This window comes from Amphiprion ocellaris, chromosome 17 (genome assembly GCF_022539595.1).
Source record: "Amphiprion ocellaris isolate individual 3 ecotype Okinawa chromosome 17, ASM2253959v1, whole genome shotgun sequence".
Lineage (NCBI taxonomy): Eukaryota > Metazoa > Chordata > Actinopteri > Pomacentridae > Amphiprion > Amphiprion ocellaris.
In genome coordinates, this window is record NC_072782.1 from 33,741,773 (window position 1) to 33,762,390 (window position 20,618).

Here is a 20,618-nt window from a genome sequence, read left to right on the forward strand (position 1 = left end):
GCGACTCGTGGCTAACACCAAGCAGTAACTAACCTGGCTATGTTTATGTTACTGTCAAAGAATAAAACATAAAATAGACTGACAGAATTAAAAGTAAGGCTGACTTTTTAATAATCACAGTTACCTTGTTCAGTGAACCGGAGCAGGATGGATCAGCTACAGGTGGTCCCTGCAGGTCTGAGGGCCGAAAATCGTCGTCCTCACTTCTTCCTTTTCTCCCAGTTCTTCCATCAGCAATGAGTAAAATCACTGATACATACTATTTTAAACCTATTTCGTCACTTCTTTGTGTTGGCTGTTTGCTAAATGTGGTGATGTGCAGGAAGACTTGCCGAGACGAGTAACAGTCGGACTGCAGCAACAGTCACACTCAAATCAACCCAAACCAGAAAAATACTGTAATCTGCTGTAAGATTGGACGGTAGTTTGCTGTTAATATTTTGTTCTTAAAAACACGTGAATTTACAGTATTCAGCTGTATTTACAAAGAACGGTATATTACTGTACAAAATATGCTGTATTTTTACAGCAATTTGTTACAGTGTGTGAATGGACTTCCTGTTCACATAATCAGCTTCATTATATGAGGGAGCTCTGATGGGGATGTGTGTGTCCACCTATGCAGCCAATCACACTGAGAAATCCTACAAGAAATTGAAATTACTAATCCCAGTCTGAGGTAGCTGCACTATGTCATTACCAGAATATGATTTAAAATGAATTTAACAGATCTATACATCATTCACCTGCAATCCTGTGGAACTCCTCCTTGATGGCTCTGACAGGTTTATGTCCAGGGAAAACCACAAAGATGGTAAAAGTCGTTTCAGATCCAGACACACATTTCTGACCGTCCTGCATACAGTTGTCTTACTGAAGTGTTCTGCATCTCCTACATTATATAAAAAAACTTCCATTTGCAAAGAACCGCAGTGCAACACACAATATCTGCTGGGATGTGAGAGCATGACTGTGGTTGGTAATATTGCAAATGTAAGGACGGATTAGGTTGTATGTAGATTATGGACTGTGATGTGAAACGATACCACTCTAAAAGATAACTGTCCGGAAATGCGAGAACATCTATGCGTGGTCTGATAACAATCTCCTGACGAATATTTAATTCTCTGCGCAGTAATGCTGCTCCTTCATCTACTGGATCGTTAATAAACTGACATGACATTTATAGACGGCAGAACGAGGCTCAAAACTCACCTGCTGAATGAATGAATGAATGAATGAGGAAATCAAATAGTGTGTGGCTGAAAGAGGGCGGAGACAGAGAGAAACTTGAGGTTTACTGAGATAAACCTGGTCCTGACCAGGTTAGATTCATAGAGTCTGTTACTATGGTAACTGACCGAGAGTTTAAGTTACCTCTCTTTGTGAAACAGGCTAGAGTTACCCCTCTGTCTCTGGTTTGAGTTACCTCCCTTTGTGAAACGGAAAACTCTGAGTTTCCCTCATTTCAGGGTTAACAAACTCAGAGTTTTCACTAAACCTGCTTTGTGAAACAGACCCCTGGTCTTCACCCCACACTGTTCCACACAACGTTCCACACAGTCCCCTCAGCTTCACCTACAACACAACACAAGAACTTTATTTACCTGGAGAGAGAAAATAAACAACCCAGCAGAAAACAGTCAACAGGTAAACAGTCAACAGGTAAACAGCAGGTAAACAGTCAACAGGTAAAAAGTCAACAGGTAAACAGTCAACAGGTAAAAAGTCAACAGGTAAACAGTCAACAGGTAAACAGCAGTTAAACAGTCAGCAGGTAAACAGTCAACAGGTAAACAATCAACAGGTAAAAAGTCTACAGGTAAACAGTCAACAGGTAAACAGTCAACAGGTAAACAGTCAACAGGTGAGTGGATGGAGGTCAGGAGACGTTCCAGTCAGAGCTCAGACTGATCAGATTTTATTGCTTTCAGTTTTAATGTCCAAATACGTCCAGAACATACGAGGAGTTTGGTTCCAGCTGTTGGTGTCTCTTTGGGAATAACGAAGAGAATAATAATTTAAAATAAAGAAAAAATATGGAAAGAAGAAGAAGAGAGGGGAAATAGTAGTTCAATTTCAATTTAGCTTATTTGAAAGGGGACAATACAATTTCATAAAACACATGATCACACATGGTTAAAAAAGCCAGAATTAGCCAGAAGGCTAGTTTTCATCTGTAGTCCCCTGGCCATGATGTAAAAAAGCAGTAAAATACATCTACAAGAGAAAAACATGATAGACACTTGATAGGGCACTAATGTAACAAATAACATATACATAACAAACTGTTAAGAGAGCACAGGGCACACAATACCTATACAATATAATACAAGATACATGTTCAAACACTTACTATACAATTAAGAGAGAATGAGACAACACAACATAACATTTGATCACAACATGAAAACATCACAAACAGGCTTGTCTTATAGGTGTCAATAAGCCACATTTTCAATTTTTTTGTGAAGACCTTGTAAGTTGTAAGCAGTTTAACCTCCTCTGGTAGTGAGTTCCACTCACTAGCGCTCCTCACTGACCAGGCCGACTTACTGAAAGTGCTCCTGTTCAGAGGAATGAAACAATCACCTCTGACAGAGCCTCCAGTGACACGCTTAGAGCTGTTTCTTTGGCTGATGAACTCTGCCAGAGGATCAGGAGCCAAATCATGCAGTACTTTATGAATCAAATTTAAATCTGCAAATGTGTGAAGACTGTCCCAGTGTAAAAAACAGTTTTTTTTTAAAAATTGCACAGTGATGATAGTGCCTAGGTTTTTTATCCAGAACTTTAATTGCTTGTTTGTACAAAACTTCCAATTGTTTTTTTGCACTCTGACCCGCCTGGGACCAACTGGTTAGGCAATAGTTGAATTGACTAAAAATCATTGAATGCAAATACATTTTTGCGGCTTCAGTTGATATTTCATTTCGAATTCCGTGAAAATTTACAAGATTTAACTTGATTTTTTTTTACACAATTTGTCAATATGGGCTTTAAAGGAAAGCTGTGAATCTATTATTAACCCAAGATATTTATATTGGCTGACAATTTGTATTTTTTCTCCATTCACGTGTACATCAGGGTCAGGTGATTCTCTCTGTATTTTGGTGAAATACATGCCAGTGGTTTTAGAAACGTTTAGCTGTAGACAGCACTCCTGCAACCAAGTTGTGACACAGGACATTGTTTTACTGAGATTAGCAGCAACAGTGTCTTTGGAGCGACCATGGACAAAGAAGACTGTGTCGTTAAAATAAATTAAGCATTCAGCGTGGGGACAAACAGTGGGCAAATCATTAATATAAAGACTAAATAAAAGGGGGCCTAATATTGATCCCTGAGGGACTCCGGGAGGTTAGCTTAAGAGAATCAGATCTGCAGTTGTTAACTGATATAGATTGTGTTCGATCATGCAGATATGATTCAATCCAGCTCCCAGCATTGTGAGAGAAGTAAAATTTTGAGAGGTTGGTAAGAAGAACAGAGTGATTTACTGTATCCAATGCTTTCCTGAGGTCCAAAAACACCGCCCCTACAACTCCACCCTTATTGAGAAAAGATTTTATTTTCTCATTGAAGAGGCATGTAGCCATTTCCGTAGAATGCTTGGATGTGAAGCCAAACTACATGGCGTGGAGAGAGGGGGAACTGCTCTTTAAGTGATGGACAATCTGCTCTGCCACCCATTTTTCTGCAATTTTGGAAATGGCCGGAAGAATGTTTATTGGTTGGTAGTTATGCAGAGAAGTTGAATCACTGGATTTAAAAACCAGTGTAACAATAGCAGATTTCCAGGCCTCAGGAAAGTGACCAGATGAAATTGAAAGATTAATGATTGAGGCAATAGGGGTGGCAAGAGCTGAACTTGGATCTTTGAACATGTTCATGTCCATTCCAAAAACATCCTTTGCTTTAGATGGTTTGAATGATTGAATTAAATCGCTAACTTTGGTCTCAGTAATATTTGTAATGGTAAAGGACTGCATTGCAGACAATGCAGGATATTCCTTCCTTTGTTTTATTGTAAACTTATCAGCGATTTCTGACACAGATTCAATGAAGTAGTTGTTAAAGCATCAGCCATCACTTGAGGTTCCGTCAGGATGTTTCCATTTAATTCAGTTTGTATTAGTTTTGTTGGGAATCACCCAATACTTTTTTAATATAATTGCAGGTTGTTTTAGAATTTCCCCTTGCACTACTCAAAGCAGTAATGAAAAAGTCAGCTTTAGATTTTTTTTATTTCTCTCACTACCCTATTTCTCAATGAAATAAATTGGTGTCTGTTATGTCCTGATTTGACTGATAACTTCAAAGAGAGATCTTGTTCTTTCAAGTTTCAGAATAGATTTGTTTAAACAAGGAAGGCCATTCTTTCTAGCTTTTAGTTTAAATATCTCTGTAAATTGTATAATAATTTGTTGTATTTTGTTGGCAAATTTAGAACGATCCTCTTGTAAATTTTTGCCAGCGAGTAATTCATCCCAGTTTACTTCTTGGATTGAATCTTGGAAATTTAGTTATTCCTGTTTTGGTATCCTGTAGAATTCAGTGGCGGCCAAGGGTTTAAAGCGTTTTTTAGTTAATTTTCTTGTGACCATTATAAGATTGTGATCAGACAATCCTGTGAGCATATTGTATGACTTCAAGATCCTTTCTGGCCTATTAGTAAAAGCTAGATCAATCTGAGTGCTGGTGGAGTTTGTAATTCTGGTAGGGCCATTAATTACCTGAGTCATATCCATATTATCCATAATCTTTTTCAATTTTTTCCTAACTTTGTTAACTTCCCAATTAACATTTAGGTCACCCATTATTATCACCTCTTTTGCAAGATTGAGTTGTTTCAATAAAATTTCCAACTTTTCATAAAAATCTACATTTGATGAAGGAGGCCTATAAATAACTACAAGAGTAAAAGACATTTGCTGTGACAAGGAAACAGTTAATCCAAGAAATTCTAATCCATTCTCATCTGTAACATGTATCTCATTACAATTAAAAGTGTCCTTGGCATAAATCATAACGCCTCTTCCTTTGGAACCTTGTCTGTCTTTTCTAAACATTTTTTAACCAGGTACAGATAGTATTGCTGAGGGTGAAGATTCACGAAGCCATGTCTCAGAGAGGCAAAGGAAGTCAATATTTGAGTCAGTGAGAAGGTAATGGACCTGATCACTTTTTGTTAGAATACTTCGTATATTTAAGTGTGCACAAGGAATGCCTTTTGGTTTAAGTATTGGGTCCCATATTAGTTTAGAGTTATTAATGGTTTGAAACACCCTGAATTTCCGGTGTTTTAATATTGCGGGATTTGGCAGCCTCATGTTTTTTTATTGGCAATGTTTGTATGTAGCTTTACGCTGCCAGCTTCTGCATCAGCCAAAAAACCTCCACCTGCCGTGCAGCTCCCAAACCCACAGGAGAGCAAAGATGGGGCTCTGGTCCCACTTGCCGGTGCAGCAGAACTCGGCGACCAGAGGCCAATGAGGCGGCCGTCACAGCACGGACACTCAACGCTGTTCCTGGCAAAAGCAGTGATCCGGCCAGCGCCAACTGCAGACCGGCAGGTGCAGTAATTAAAACAAATATAACACAATACATGTATATGTATATATATGTATATATGTATGATATATGGATATGTGTGTGTGTGTGTGTGTGTACAGATATTTATAAAGTAGAAAGGAATTTATTAACACAGTAGAGCAGAATGATGATGATACAGAACAAAGAAGCAGAGAATGTTGTTCCGAGTGCAGAAAGTCCTGAACATATTATTATTATTGTTATTATTATTATTATTATTGTTATTATTATTGTCATTATTATTATTGTTATTATTATTGTTGTTATTATTATTGTCATTATTATTATTGTTATTATTGTTGTTGTTATTATTATTGTTATTATCATTACTGTTATTATTATTGTTGTTATTATTATTGTTATTATCATTACTGTTATTATTATTGTTGTCGTTATTATTGTTATTATTATTGTTATTATTATTACTGTTATTATTATTATTATTGTTGTTGTTATTATTACTGTTATTATTATTGTTGTTGTTATTATTATTATTGCTGTTTTTATTGTTGTTGTTATGATTATTATTGTTGTTGTTATTATTCTTGCTGTTGTTGTTGTCGTTGTTATTATTATTATTATTATTATTATTATTATTATTATATATATTGTAATACTGTCTATTGTACAGGAGGAAGGGTCAGCTGGTTATCAGGTGAGGCAGTAGAAGGGGGTAGAAGCTGTTCTTGTGTCTGCTGGGTTTAGTGGCTCTGTAGTGCCCCCACAGGCGAGGGGGAACTGTTTATATCGGGGTGAGTAGGTCTTTGATGTTCCCTCTTCCTGGTTCTAGAGGAGAACAGATCCTGGATGGACGGCAGGGGGGCTCTTAGACTGAATCACCGGAACAGCTGCTCAGCTCACATCTGATTAAATTAATTAACTGATTGAATGAATGAATAGATTAAATTAACTGACTGAATACTCAGCTGCTCTCCGGCAGGGGGCGCTGCTCCCCCGCGGCTCAGAGCAGCAGCAGCAGCAGAAGAAGAGGACAGACGCAGTCCGCCATCTCACGGCTCCAGCTGCTGCTGTTTATCAATCTGTATTAATCTTTATTTATCGTTACTCTGATTCATTAAAAGCGTTTCTCACCTGGACGGGTACCTGCGCGCGAGGCAGCAGCACGTCACAGTGGTGATGGCGGCCGACCGGCGCGAGGACAAAGGTAGGAGCTAGCTGCTCTGTAAGCAGCCGTTAGCATTAGCATGTAGCTCTTTGTTCGGTCGCTGAAGATCAATTAGCGGTTATCGATCAGCTGGAGGCTGGTCAGTGAGGGTTACCGGGGAACGGGTCGGTTACCGGGATAGTTGACTAAAACGGTAGTTACCGGGCTAGTTATCAAACCCGTTAGATAACGGGTCGGTTAGTGACCGGCAGCAGCTCCTCGTCAGGTCGGAACCAGGCTCACCTGGAGGTTCATCAGACACCTGGACGGAGGTTCTAGAGATACAGATCGATATTGTATTAATCCTGAGGGAGATCGATCAGTTCGGTGATCGATAGCAGGTGTGATCAGGTTCTGAAGACGGACTGAATGTGAGGAACCTCCTGGTGGGATCCAGGCTGAGATGTTTGGGATCTTCTCCAGGTGAAAGCTGCAGCTCATCGATTGATTGGTGTCAATCAGAGATCAATACTTCAGCTGTAGAGTGATCAGAGGCCGAACTACCTTAATAATAATAATAATAATAATAATAATACTAATAATAATAATAATAATAATTAATGAGTCAGCGGGTATGATGGGATGGAAGTCACAGTTTCAGTCACATCTCCCTGGTAACTGATGCCGTGAAGCTAGATCTCCATGGTAACTGATGCTGAGGGGCTAGATCTCCATGGTAACTGATCAGATCATTGATCATCTATTGGTATTTATTACAGAAAATATTCAATCAATAACATGAATTTCTCTTTAATGTGTCCAAAATTAAAGTCTTTACAGCAGCAGAACTTTCTACTGTCATGCGTGTTATTTTCCACATAGCTCTACATTAGAACAACCTGATGACTGGAGGAGGAACCTGATTGGTCCGTTTACTGCAGAGGAGTCACATGATGCGTTAAACTGCTTTAATGTGAACAGAGTGAAGAAGAACACCTGGACAACAAAGACAGCCTGAACCTGCTCCTAAAATAACTGAAACTTTATTAACAGTCTGCTGATGAACAGAGGACAGTGTTGTAGTTCACACTGTGACCTGATGGAGGCAGTGTGGGGTTTACATCTGGAGTTCAGGTGTGTCTCCTGCAGGTCTGTCTCCTGCAGGTGTGTTTCAGAAAGGTATGTCTCGGACAGGTGTGTCTCAGACAGGTGTGTCTCAGACAGGTGTGTCTTCTACAGGTGTGTCTCCTACAGGTGTGTTTCAGACAGGTGTGTTTCAGACAGGTGTGTCTCAGACAGGTGTGTCTTCTACAGGTGTGTCTCCTACAGGTCTGTCTCCTACAGGTGTGTTTCAGACAGGTGTCCTGTGTTTCAGACGGAGAACTAAATGTTCTGGAGGATCTGCTGACTGAAGCTCCAGATCAGGACGATGAACTCTACAACCCAGAGACAGAACGAGACATCAGCGACAAGAAAGGTACTACAGTACCACACACAGTACTACAGTACTGCAGACTATGCTGCAACAACGAATCAATTAAATTGATAAAAATTGATGATTAAAATCAAATTTCATTATTGATTCGCTGTGTTGCGCGATTCATGCGTCACTCGCCATGTCGCGGAGCCGTCTATTTCACCTGCAGAGCTTTGTCAGTGCTGGCTGGCTGACTGAAATAAAGTTTAAAAAAAAACTCCACTTGCAGAGCGAGTTGAACAGAGCAAGGTGGATGCCGAGGAGGCGGTATTTTCAAAGGAAGAGTAAATTCAACAAATGAAACATGACTGGCACGGAGAAAACAGTTTGACCGAAGTCCTCAGAAGTGTGGGAGCATTTCACGCTTCACAAAACAAAAAACATGCCGCATGTCAACTACCTGTGATTTTCCCACACGGCAACGCAAGCATCTGAAAATCGCACGGGCGGTCACTACCAGACCACAACATTGTCACATGACCGAGCTTTCAGCTCGACGGTCCGGCAGACAAGTCAGATAAACACAGTGGATTCAGCAGCGGCGGGCCACCATTCCTAAATCCTAGCCGCCTCTCCTTCAGATTTCTTTCTTTTTTTTAATCGTTGCAAATCCTCCACTGCCGCATGTCTCCACCTTCACAGCAGAGTGCTGCACTGTGTCGGGTACTTGCGAGTACTAAGGTAAACTACAGATAACTTTCCTGCTCAGTATCTCCTCTTTGTTAGTCGAGTTAATACTAGGGCTGGCCAGAATAGCAGTTTCTGGGCTCCAGATATTCAGCCCCGATTAATGACGAATATTTGGATATTCGGGTCCAGCCCTAGTTAATACGACGTTAATTACTCGCGAGAGCGTGGCCTTGAAAGTGACGTCACGTCCAGCATCCAGGCAGCAGGTGAGAGAGTCAGAGGAGTGACGTCTTGGAAAATAGGGCAGCGACTTCCAGAGAAAAGTTATTAGCTTAAAACAACTCATAATAGATTCTACAAGTTAAACAGACATTCTCTAAATATTGATGTCCAGCTAACGCTACGTAGCATATCGGTAGCGTCGGTTAATTAGACCCGGTGCCAACTCAGTGTCACTAACATGAGTAAACTATTGATAGCATTAAACTTTAAATTTTAACATTCGGCCTTTAAAAAGCCATTTTCAACTGGCCATTCAATAAATAGGTTGTACAAGTAAAATCTGCAGTCAAGTGTCATTTGTTTACGTCGCTGCGGCTCCCAGAGAGCCTGCTGCTGAAAAAAATCCTGGAGGAAACACTGCTTCACTACAATGATCTTATTTAGTCTGTCAGACCAAATCATCTATTTCTGAATAAAGGGGCGGGAATTAAAAATATCTAGTTTTTTTGAATCCGATTAATCGAAAAAATTATCGATCAATTAATCAATTATTAAAATAGCCGTTAGTTGCAGCCCTACTACAGGCAGTACTACAGGCAGTACTACAGTACTACAAACAGTACTACAGATACTACAGACAGTACTACAGATAGATACTACAGATCGATACTACAGACAGTACTACGGGTACTACAGACAGTATTAATGATAGATACTACAGGCAGTACTACAGGTACTGCAGACAGTATTACAAATAGATACTACAAACAGTACTCCGGGTACTACAGACAGTACTGCAGGTACGACAGACAGTACTACAGACAGTACTACAGGCACTACTACAGACAGTACTACGGGTACGACAGACAGTACTGCAGTACTACAGACAGTATTACAGATAGATACTACAGGCAGTACTCTGGGTACTAGAGACAGTACTGCAGGTACGACAGACAGTACTACAGGTACTACAGGCACTACTACAGACAGTAATACCGATAGATACTACAGACAGTACTCCGGGTACAACGGACAGTTCTATGGGTACTACAGACAGGACTACAGACGGGACTACAGTACTACAGGTACTGCAGACAGTACTACAGTACTGCAGACAGTATTACAGGTACTACAGACAGCACTACAGACAGTACTACAGATACTACAGACAGTACTACAGACAGTACTACAGATACTGCAAACAGTACTACTGTACTACAGACACTACAAACAGTACTACAGTCCTGTAAACAGTACTACAGTACTACAGACAGTACTACAGATACTGCAAACAGTACTACAGATGCTAAAAACAGTACTACAGATACTACAGAAAGTACTACAGATGCTACAATCAGTACTACAGATTCTACAAACAGTACTACAATCCTACAGACAGTACTACAGTACTGCAAACAGTACTACAGTACTGCAAAAAGTACTACAGATACTGCAAACAGTACTGCAGTACTACAGACAGTACTACAGACAGTACTACGGACAGTGCTACGGACAGTACTACAGATACTACAGTTCTACAGACAGTACAATAGATACTACAAACAGTACTACAGTACTACAGAAAGCACTAGAGACAGTACTACAGATAATACAAACAGTACTACAGACAGTACTACAGATACATCAAACAGTACTACAGACAGTACTACAGATACTACAAACAGTACTACAATCCTACAGACAGTACTACGGATAATACAAACAGTACTACAGTACTACAGACAGTACTACAGATACATCAAACAGTACTACAGACAGTACTACAGATACTACAAACAGTACTACAATCCTACAGACAGTACTACAGATACTGCAAACAGTACTACAGTACTACAGACAATATTACAGTACTATAGACAGTACTACAGTGCTACAGGTACTAAACCCTGGTCTGCATCTGTCAGGAACAAAGAGGAAGAGCGAGCGCTCCGACAGCCAGGACCTGAAGAGGCTCCGCCCCTCTTCGAGCCACGCCCCCTCCAGGTCGTCCTCCACCAATAAGAGAGCCCCGGGGCCCCACCTGTCATCCTCTAAGAAGGTGTTGAGTCCTCGCGGACGCCACGCTGCCACCTACCGCCATGAGTACTACGAGGAGCGTAAGGGGCGGCGTGGGACCCGAGAGGCAACCAGGAGCCGAGGAGACGACGGCCGACGGAGAGAATCTCAGAGAGGCCTGGAGGGTCTGAGCCAGGTACGGTACACCTCACTGCCCGGCAGCCAAACAGCCGTCAGGCTGCCGGCTAATAAGATTCACTTCCTGTTTATCCAGAAGCTGCGGCGTGACGAGCGGCAGGCCAGCCCTTCCCCCCATGAGGAGGGCAACCAATCAGAGGAGGAGGCGGCAGCGGAGTACGGCTCGGAGCCGGCGTCAGGAAGCTCCTCCCCTGCCGCCTCCCACGTCGAGAATGAAGACGAGGACGATCAGGAGGATGAGGAGGAGGACGAGGACGAGGAGGGTATGGAGGAGGAAGATGAGGAGGAAGAGGAAGAGGAGGAGGAGGGAGAGAAGGAGGAGGACGAGGAGGAGGACGAATACGAACGGCGAGGAGGCGAAGGAAACGACTACGACACCCGCAGCGAGGCTGGAGATTCGCGCTCCGCCTCCTCAGTCAGCTTCTCTGATGACGGCGAGTCGGCACGCTCTGGCTCCGCTTCTGAGGGCTCAGGTAACCACGACGACCAGCTACAACCAATCAGCTGTTCAGTTACAGAGAAGCATTAACCTTTAGAGACTATAGCGTGTTTGGCCGAGATCAAATACAAACACGCGAGTTTTTATTTTGACAGGCTCAGAGAAGAAGCGGGAGAAGCTGTCGTCGTCAGTTCGAGCCGTTCGTAAAGGGATGGAGAGTAAGGAAGCCCAAAACACAACAGAATCCTTCTGCTGTTGATCCACAGCGTGTTTACCGAGTTACCAGAGTAATCTGATTACATCCTCTGACTCTTTTCAGATCCGACCAGCAAGCTGCGCTACATCCTGCGAGACGCTCGCTTCTTCCTAATCAAGAGCAATAACCACGAGAACGTGTCGCTGGCCAAAGCAAAGGTACGCTGCCGCTCTGTGTTGTTCCCATATTGTTCTCTTGTTGTGCTGTATTGTTCCCGTCTTGTTCCCGTGTTGTCCCCTTGTTGTCTCCGTGTTGTTCCCGTGTTGTTCCTGTGTTGTTCCCATGGTGTTTCGTGTTGTTCCCATGTTGTTCGGGTCATGGCGTGATGATGTCACTGCTGATGTTATGATGTCTCTACAGGGCGTTTGGTCGACACTGCCGGTCAACGAGAAGAAGCTGAACGCAGCGTTCCGCTCGGCTCGGAGCGTCGTCCTCGTCTTCTCTGTGAGGGAGAGCGGCAAGTTCCAAGGTATCGGCAGGAAGTTCTTCTTTAATGCCGCTGTCACGTTCTGTGAGTAGTTTATAAACTAGTTTACCTGGTGGTCCTCCACCTTCTTCACAGGTTTTGCTCGTTTGGCATCGGAGTCTCATCACGGCGGCTCTCCGATCCACTGGGTTCTTCCTGCCGGGATGAATGCTAAGATGCTGGGTGGTGTCTTCAAGATCGACTGGCTCTGCAGGTAAACGTGTTCCACATTAACTACGTATGATCAATCCGATTAAGATCAGTAACAGTTTTTGTCCTGAAGTCTTCTTCATCTTGATTTGCCGCTACTAGATCTTCCAGCGTTATTAGTGATTGGTTCATCTGTGGCTGCTAGCCGTTAGTATAGCATTAGTCACTGAAACGAGTCAAAGTTAATCTGACCTTAGAAACATGTCACGGATCCAGATAGCCTTAGCTGCAGGCCCAACAGGTGAATTGTTCAGGTGTTTCCAGGTGAATCTGATCAAACAGCTGCTATCTGGAGCTGCTACAGTCAATTAATGTGAGAATTCATATGTGTTTATAAACCTGAGGTGTTGTTGGCGCCCCCTGCTGGTGGTTTGACTCAGGTGTTGTGCTCCACAGAAGGGAGCTCCCGTTCATAAAGACCGCCCACCTGTCCAACCCCTGGAACGAACACAAGCCGGTGAAGATTGGACGAGACGGACAGGTGGGTCTTCTTCTGTGGTGGTTTGAGGACTTGTCACCTGTTGGGTGGTTGACCTCTTCGGTTCTTTCAGGAGATCCAGCCGGACGTCGGAGCTCAGCTCTGCGCCCTGTTCCCATTGGACGAGAGCGTGGACGTCCACCAGGTGGCTCGCCGTGTTCGTCACAAACGCCGGACGCCGTCGGAGCCGCGACCCCGAGGCAGACCACCACAGCGAGAGCCGGGAAGGTTAGCCAATCACCAAGCACCTCCTCCCGCTTCCTGTTCTTCTTCTTCTGCCACGGCAACCACAGCGCCACCTGCAGGACGACGGAGATGGTCACTGGCCGGCGGCTAGCCGTCATGGTTGTTGTTTTCCAGTTTGGAGCTTCGAACGGAGCGACGCCACGTTCTGCGTCGGTGGTCAAAGTCTTTACAGTGTCAGACAGAAAGTAGAAATCCTCATTAGCGTCCCAGAGGCTCAGACCACAGCTCAAGATTAGATTTAATGATTTATCAGGTTAGAGCTGAGCAACGAGGAGTTCCAGTCATTTTAATTAATCCATATTTAAATCAGATACAGGAAAGTGAAGTTCAAACTTTGTTGCTGCTAAATTTCTCCTTTAAGCTCTTTGTCTTTGCAGGATTTTGATACTTCGAAGGTTAAAATCTAAAAGTTTGGTAGCTGGACTGGATTAAAGCCACAGCAGCACTGGACTGATGCTAGAGAGAGGGGGCGGGGCCTCTGGACTGTCCAATCACAGGGTGTGGTATCATGGGGCGGGACCTCTGGACTGTCGAATCAAAAGGTTTGATATGTTGGGGACGGGGCCTCTGGACTGTATCCAATCAGCAGGTGTGGTATACTGGAGGGCTGGGCCTCTGGACTGTCCAATCAAAGTGATTGGTGTGTTTCGGGGCGGGGCCTCTGGACTATCCAATCAGAAAGTATAGCATGTTGGGGGGAGGGCCTCAGGACTATCCAATCAGATGGTGGTGGTATGTTGGGGGCGGAGCCTCTGGACTGTCCAATCAGACAATGTGGTATGTTGGGGGCGGAGCTTATGGACTGTCCAATCAGGAGGTGTTGTGTTGCTGAAATCAGGTAAATTCAGGTGAAGGACTGTAACAGCCGGTTGGACTGACAGAATAAGCCACGAGGACACTCTGAGGACGGGCAGCTACGACGCAGCCAATAAACACCAGTCTGTCTGAGGGGGCGGGGCTGGGCTCAGAGGGTGGGTCTTTGTGTATTGATTGACAGGACTGCACCATCATCATCATCACCCCTCACCCTTTCAGAATAAGGGTTTATAAAAAGAACTGAGGAGAAAAACTGTTGTTAATAATCAGAGTGTTGCCCCTCCCTCATTACATCAGAAGCGGTATGTTGTCTCTTCACAGGCTTCTTCTTCTTCTTTCTTTTTATTGTTATGTGTGTATGAAGCAACATTTTGTTTTCGGCCACTGACCCCTGACACTGAAGGGTTTTTAAAACAGACACTTAAATTCAGACGGTCCAGAACCACAGACTAGAACCTGTAGAACCTCAGGACCAGCATACAGTATCATTCAGACGGTCCAGAACCACAGACTAGAACCTGTAGAACCTCAGGACCAGCATACAGCATCATTCAGATGGTCCCGAACCCCAGACTAGTATCTGTAGAACCTCAGAACCAGCATACAGCATCATTCAGACAGCAGATGAACCATGATGCAGACGTAGATAGACCCAGTCCATAGGGCCAGAACTGAGAAGGTTCTGCTGTTCTCAGCTGATCTAGAACCATGTTCATCAGTTAGACTGACTGGAATCACAGCTGCACTTACTAAGTTTCTACTTTGGAGGCTGAATGTTAAATATCGTCTTTTTAAAGTTTTTGTTCCTGAGGGTTGATCAGAGGAAACATTCTGCTGTTATATTTAGAAAAAATCAAATTACTTTGAAGTGATGCAGTTTAGAATCATTGAGCGTTGAAGGGATATTTGACAGCGCTTCAGTTACTGCTGTTGGATTCTATGACTGATCATCAGAGAACCTCACCAGCAGAAATTACTGAACACGACAGGACCAGTCCACTGTAGGACCAGTATCCTGTAGGACCAGTATCCTGTAGGACCAGTCCACTGTAGGACCAGTATACTGTAGGACCAGTCCACTGAAGGACCAGTATCCCGTAGGACCAGTCCACTGTAGGACCAGTATACTGTAGGACCAGTCCACTGTAGGACCAGTATACTGTAGGACCAGTCCACTGTAGGATCAGTATACTGTAAGACCAGTCCACTGTAGGATCAGTATACTGTAGGATCAGTCCACTGTGGGACCAGTCCACTGTGGGACAAGTCTACTGTGGGACCAGTCTACTGTGGGACCAGTATACTGTAGGACCAGTATACTGTAGGACAAGCCCACTGTAGGACCAGTCTACTGTAGGACCAGTCTACTGTAGGACCAGTCTACTGTAGGGCCAGTATACTGTAGGACCAGTCCACTGTGGGACCAGTCCACTGTAGGACCAGTATACTGTAGGATCAGTATACTGTAGGACCAGTATACTGTAGGACCAGTCCGCTGTAGGACCAGTCCACTGTAGGACCAGTATACTGTAGGACCAGTCCACTGTAGGATCAGTATACTGGAGGACCAGTCTACTGTAGGACCAGTCCACTGTAGGACCAGTATACTGTAGGACCAGTCCACTGTAGGACCAGTCCACTGTAGGATCAGTCTACTGTAGGACCAGTCCACTGTAGGATCAGTCTACTGTAGGACCAGTCCACTGTAGGACCAGTATACTGTAGGACCAGTCCACTGTAGGATCAGTATACTGTAGGACCAGTCTACTGTAGGACCAGTCCACTGAAGGATCAGTCTACTGTAGGACCAGTCCACTGTAGGACCAGTATACTGTAGGACTGTGACATTTCTTTCAATGTGAACACTGATGTGTAGATGACACCTGTAGACACCTGTAAACCCTTCAGGTGACGTTCTGGGTTTTCCTACTTGTGTTGAAGTTTGACCTCAGTGTGTATTAATGTGTCTTAATGTTTGTGTGTGTGTGTGTGTGTGTGTGTGTGTGTCTTACCTGTGTACTTGTTTACGTAGGCGTCGACCTGAAGAGTACGACATCCATGGCAGGAAGCGGCCGCGAGCCGACGGTCCGCCCGACTTCAGCCAGCGAGCAGGTTGTTGCTGACAGTTTATTCTCACCTTACACTCTGTAGACTGAAACAGGTAGACTGTGAACAGGCGGAGGGTACACCTGAATCTGAAACAGGTATACGCTACCAGATTAGTTTGAGTCAGGCTGTCTCTGTGTTCGCTGACTCAGCTCCAGATAGTATCAGTCAGCGATCAGCACTGATGGACAGCTGTGCAGCATCAGTTACCATGGTGATCTGGCTGAGCAGCATCAGTTACCATGGTGATCTGGCTGTGCAGCATCAGTTACCGTGGTGATCTGGCTGTGCAGCATCAGTTACCATGGTGAGCTGGCTGTGTAGCATCAGTTACCATGGTGATCTAGGTGTGCAGCATGAGTTACCATGGAGATCTGGTGGTGTAGCATCTGTTACCATGGTGATCTAGGTGTGCAGCATCTGTTACCATGGTGATCCAGCAGGTTAAAGCAGACCCACCTTGGTAACACAGTGTCTGACTGTGCTGTTGTTGTTCTGATTGACAGGTTAAACCTACTAAAGACACTTTGTTTTACCTGCAGGCTTCATTCAGGACCTTCGGAACCAGCCAGTGGACAGGTGAGACACTGCATCACTCACCTGGAAGTAGGCGGAGCCACGCAGGCTGAAAACTTGCAGCTTTTGTTTGGAAGGTTTTAAAAAGTTTGGAAACTGTTCGACTTCATGTTTCTGTGAAAAGAAACGGTTAAAATATTTCATTTTGAACTTGAGACTGAATTTAGTTTTTGTAGAATCTTAAAAACTTTGACAAAATCTGATACAAACTCATTTTGTTTCAGACGATTTTCCAGCGTGAGACGAGACGTTTTTCTCAACGGGGTGAGTCTAAGCATGTTAGCATGTTAGCTTAGCTCCATGAAGCAGGTAGCTATATGTAGCGCATAGCATGCTGGCTTTATTTAGCACATAGCATGTTAGCTTCATTTAGCACATAGCATTTTAGCTTCATTTAGCACATAGCATGTTAGCTTCATTTACTACATAGCATGTTTGCGTCATTTATCACATAGCATGTTTGCTTCATTTGCCACATAGTATGTTGGCTTCATTTAGCACATTGCATGCTAGCTTCGTTTAGCGCATGTTAGCTTCATTTAGCACATATATTAGCTTCATTTAGGACATGTATTAGCTTCATTTAGCACTTTGCATGTTAGCTTCATTTAGCACATTGTATGTTAGCTTCATTTAGCACATGTATTAGTTTCATTTAGCACATATTAGCTTCATTTAGCACATAACATGCTAGCTTAATTTAGCACATAGCATGCTAGCTTCATTTAGCACATATCATTTTAACTTATGTTAACACATAGCCTGGTGGGCCCACCACTCACTGGGCAGGAAATCGGGGTCGGGTGCTATGCCCAGTAGGCAGAAGTGGGCGTCTAGGTGCACCACCCCCTGGTGGTGTAGACTAGCTCTGGGGACGTGGAACATCACCTCTCTAGTGGGGAAGGAACCTGAGCTGGTGGAGGTGGAGCAATACCGGCTAGATATAGTTGGGCTCATCTCCACACACAGCAAGAGTTCTGGAACCAAAATCCCGGGGAGGGGTTGGACTCTCTCCTTTTCCGGAGTTGCCCACGTTGAGAGGCGCTGGGCGGGTGTGGGGATACTCATGAGCTCCTGGCTGAGCGCCGCTTTGTTGGAGTTCTCCCCGGAGAACGAGAGGGTCGCGTCTCTGTGGGGAAACTGACTGTTGTCTGTTCTTATGCACTGAACAGCAGCTCAGAGTATTCGGCCTTCTTGGAGTCTCTGGGTGGTTCCTGGAAGGTGTACCGCCTGGGGACTCCATAGTTCTCCTTGGGGGGCTCTGTGGAAGGCACTGAGGGAGTATGGGGTACCGGGCTCACTGATACAAGCCATTCGGTCCCTGTACAACCAAAGTGAGAGGTGTGTCCACATACTCAGCACAAAGTCAGACACATTGCCAGTGGGTGTTGGACTCCTCCAAGGTTGTCCCTTGTCTCCGATCCTGTTTGTGGTCTTCATGGACAGGATCTCAAGGTGCAGTCGGGGTGAGGAGGGTGTCTGGTTTGGGGACCTCAGGATCACATCTCTGCTTTTTGCAGATGGTGGGGTTCTGTTGGTTCCTCAGACCTTCAGCAGCACTGGAGCGGTTTGCAGCTGAGTGTGAAGCTGTGGGGATGAGGATCAGAACCTCCGAGTCCGAGGCCATGGTTCTCTGGTGGAAACCGGTGGATTTCTCCCTTGGGGTTGGGAGGGAGTTGCTTCCCCAAGCGAAGGAGTTCAAGTAGCTCAGGATCTTGTTCATGAGTGATGGGAAAATGGAGCTAGAGATGGACAGAAGGATTGGTCCAGTGTCAGCAGTAATGAAGAGGAAGCTGAGCCTCAAGGAGAAGATCTCAGTTTACCATCCATCTACGTTCCAACCCTCACCTATGGTCATGAGCTCTGGGTAGTGACCCAAAGAATGAGATCATGGATACAAGCGTCTGAAATGAGCTTCCTCAGTAGGATGTCTGGACTCAGCCTTAGAGATAGGGGGAGAAGCTCAGACATCCAGAGGGAGCTCAGAGTAGAGCTGCTGATCCTTCACCTCTAAAGGAACCAGCTGAGGAGGTTTGGACATCTGATTCAGATCGTCCAGGGAGACATCCTTTGGAGGTTTTCTGAACACGTCCACCTGGGAGGAGACCCCGGGGTAAACCCAGAACCCTCTGGAGGGATCATATATCTCATCTGGCCTGGGAACACCTCAGGATCGACCAGGAAGAGCTGGAAAGTGTTGCTGGGAGGAGGAACATCTGGAATGACCTGCTTCATCTACTGCCTCCAAGACCTGATCCCGGATAGGAAGAACATGAATGGATGAAAGGATGTTAGCTAATTTAGCACATAGCCTGCTAGCTTTGTTAACTTCATGTGTCCCTGTGATCAGTCAGTGAGCTGTTAGCTTCATAGTGTTTACCTGTATTTACCTGTATTCACCTGTGTTACGTGTGCTACCTGTTCCAGTCCTATAATGACTACATGAGGGATTACCACCACAGCGTCGGTCCTCCGGCTCCCTGGCAGACTCTGGTATGGATCTGCTACTGATGTTATTGATCGTGCTACTGATGTTATTGATCCTGCTATTAATCCATCAGTCTCTAGTTAACAGCTTTAATGCTGCTGCTTAGTTCTTGATCAATATGTTTGATTGGTTTGAATCAGCTCGGTGGTATGTTAATGCTTATTGATCACTGATTACAGTAAATGAATTGATCATGATGAGTTGTAGTACCTGGCTGCTCCTCCAGGTGGAACCTCATCCTGTAGAATGTTCTTCTGATCAGGACGTATTGATCGTTCTGAACTAATAATGTCATGTGCGTGTCATCAGGCGGCGTATCCCGGCGTGGAGCAGCCTCCGACCCACCACCCCCCGTACTACCACCACAGCCACCCCCCGCCCCCCCCTCACCAGGCGTACCACCACCACCACCACCCTCCCCTACCACCACACGAGGCTCCGCCCCCTCGCTTCAGAGACAAGCAGCGTGTCCCGCAGCACCGCGCCTTCACCTCCAGCCCGGTAGGACACTCTGACCTGATTAGCACTCTGATCGATCCATGCTCTGATTGGTCTGTCATTGTCTCACTGCCTGTTGTTTTCCCATCATGCAGCACGACTACGACATGCGTGTGGACGACTTCCTGCGGCGGACGCAGGCAGTGGTGAGCAGCCGGCGGGAGCGCGAGCGGCAGCGTGAACGGGAGCGAGGCGGACCTCGGCGTGACCGGGAGAGAGAGAGGGCGAGGGACAGAGACCGAGAGAGAGAGAGGGACAAGGAGAGGGGGCGCTACCGCAGGTGACCTGATGATGTCACATCCTGTCAGCCTGTCAGCAGAGATTCCACTGGTTTCCTGTTTTTGTTCAAAATTATGAGTAATAAATGACCTATGTGATGACGTCATCAGTTTTTATGTGAATAAAGAAAAAAATCACAAAAGATAATCCTTTGGTCTAAACTTTATTTTAATGGGGACACGTGTGTCACCTTTGATCATGCTAAAAAACACGCGAAGCTTCTTTACAGGGCAGCTGCAGACTTCATTTCCCAGAGTCCCCTCCAGTCGTCCAACAGACGGGGAATTCTTGGAAATGTGGTTTGTTACCTCGAAGGACAACAACCTGCTGAGCACCAGTATTATGGGATGTATCCTAGTGATCAGCAGTATTATGGGATGTAGCCTAGTGATCATCAGTATTTTCGGATGTATCCTTGTGTGATCAGTATTATGGGATGTATCCTGGTGTGATCACCAGTATTATGGGATGTATGGATGTGGTTCTGGTTTAAACCTTTAAGGTCCTTCTGGGTTCC

The 20,618-nt window shown here is 44.7% G+C and overlaps 1 protein-coding gene across 2 annotated transcripts; it reads left to right on the plus strand.

Moving 5' to 3' along the window:
• The first annotated feature begins 6,564 nt into the window (after window positions 1-6,564).
• Window positions 6,565-20,248, plus strand: ythdc1 (YTH N6-methyladenosine RNA binding protein C1). Of its 2 annotated transcripts, XM_023263858.3 has the most exons (16): window positions 6,566-6,760; window positions 8,076-8,177; window positions 10,955-11,241; window positions 11,320-11,716; window positions 11,838-11,900; window positions 12,002-12,096; window positions 12,299-12,407; window positions 12,501-12,618; window positions 13,011-13,095; window positions 13,166-13,320; window positions 16,187-16,266; window positions 16,803-16,839; window positions 17,061-17,100; window positions 19,264-19,329; window positions 19,634-19,825; window positions 19,918-20,248. In XM_023263858.3, the coding sequence occupies exons 1-16, from the start codon at window positions 6,733-6,735 to the stop codon at window positions 20,104-20,106; spliced, it is 2,043 nt and encodes a 680-aa protein (XP_023119626.1). In that variant the 5' UTR covers window positions 6,566-6,732; the 3' UTR covers window positions 20,107-20,248. The 2 variants fall into 2 exon arrangements, with proteins under 2 accessions (XP_054875427.1, XP_023119626.1); XM_055019452.1 differs by lacking the exon at window positions 19,264-19,329 and having other exon boundaries at window positions 6,565-6,760.
• Window positions 20,249-20,618: the final 370 nt, after the last annotated feature.

What these genes read in the sequence shown, in the direction of transcription:
- ythdc1 (XM_023263858.3), top strand. Translation starts at nt 6,733, where the DNA reads ATGGCGGCCGACCGGCGCGAGGACAAAG. An exon ending in GAGACGTTTTTCTCAACGGG is followed by an intron (nt 17,101 to 19,263) that starts GTGAGTCTAAGC and finishes TACCTGTTCCAG; the next exon opens with TCCTATAATGACTACATGAG. An exon ending in GCGCCTTCACCTCCAGCCCG is followed by an intron (nt 19,826 to 19,917) that starts GTAGGACACTCT and finishes CCCATCATGCAG; the next exon opens with CACGACTACGACATGCGTGT.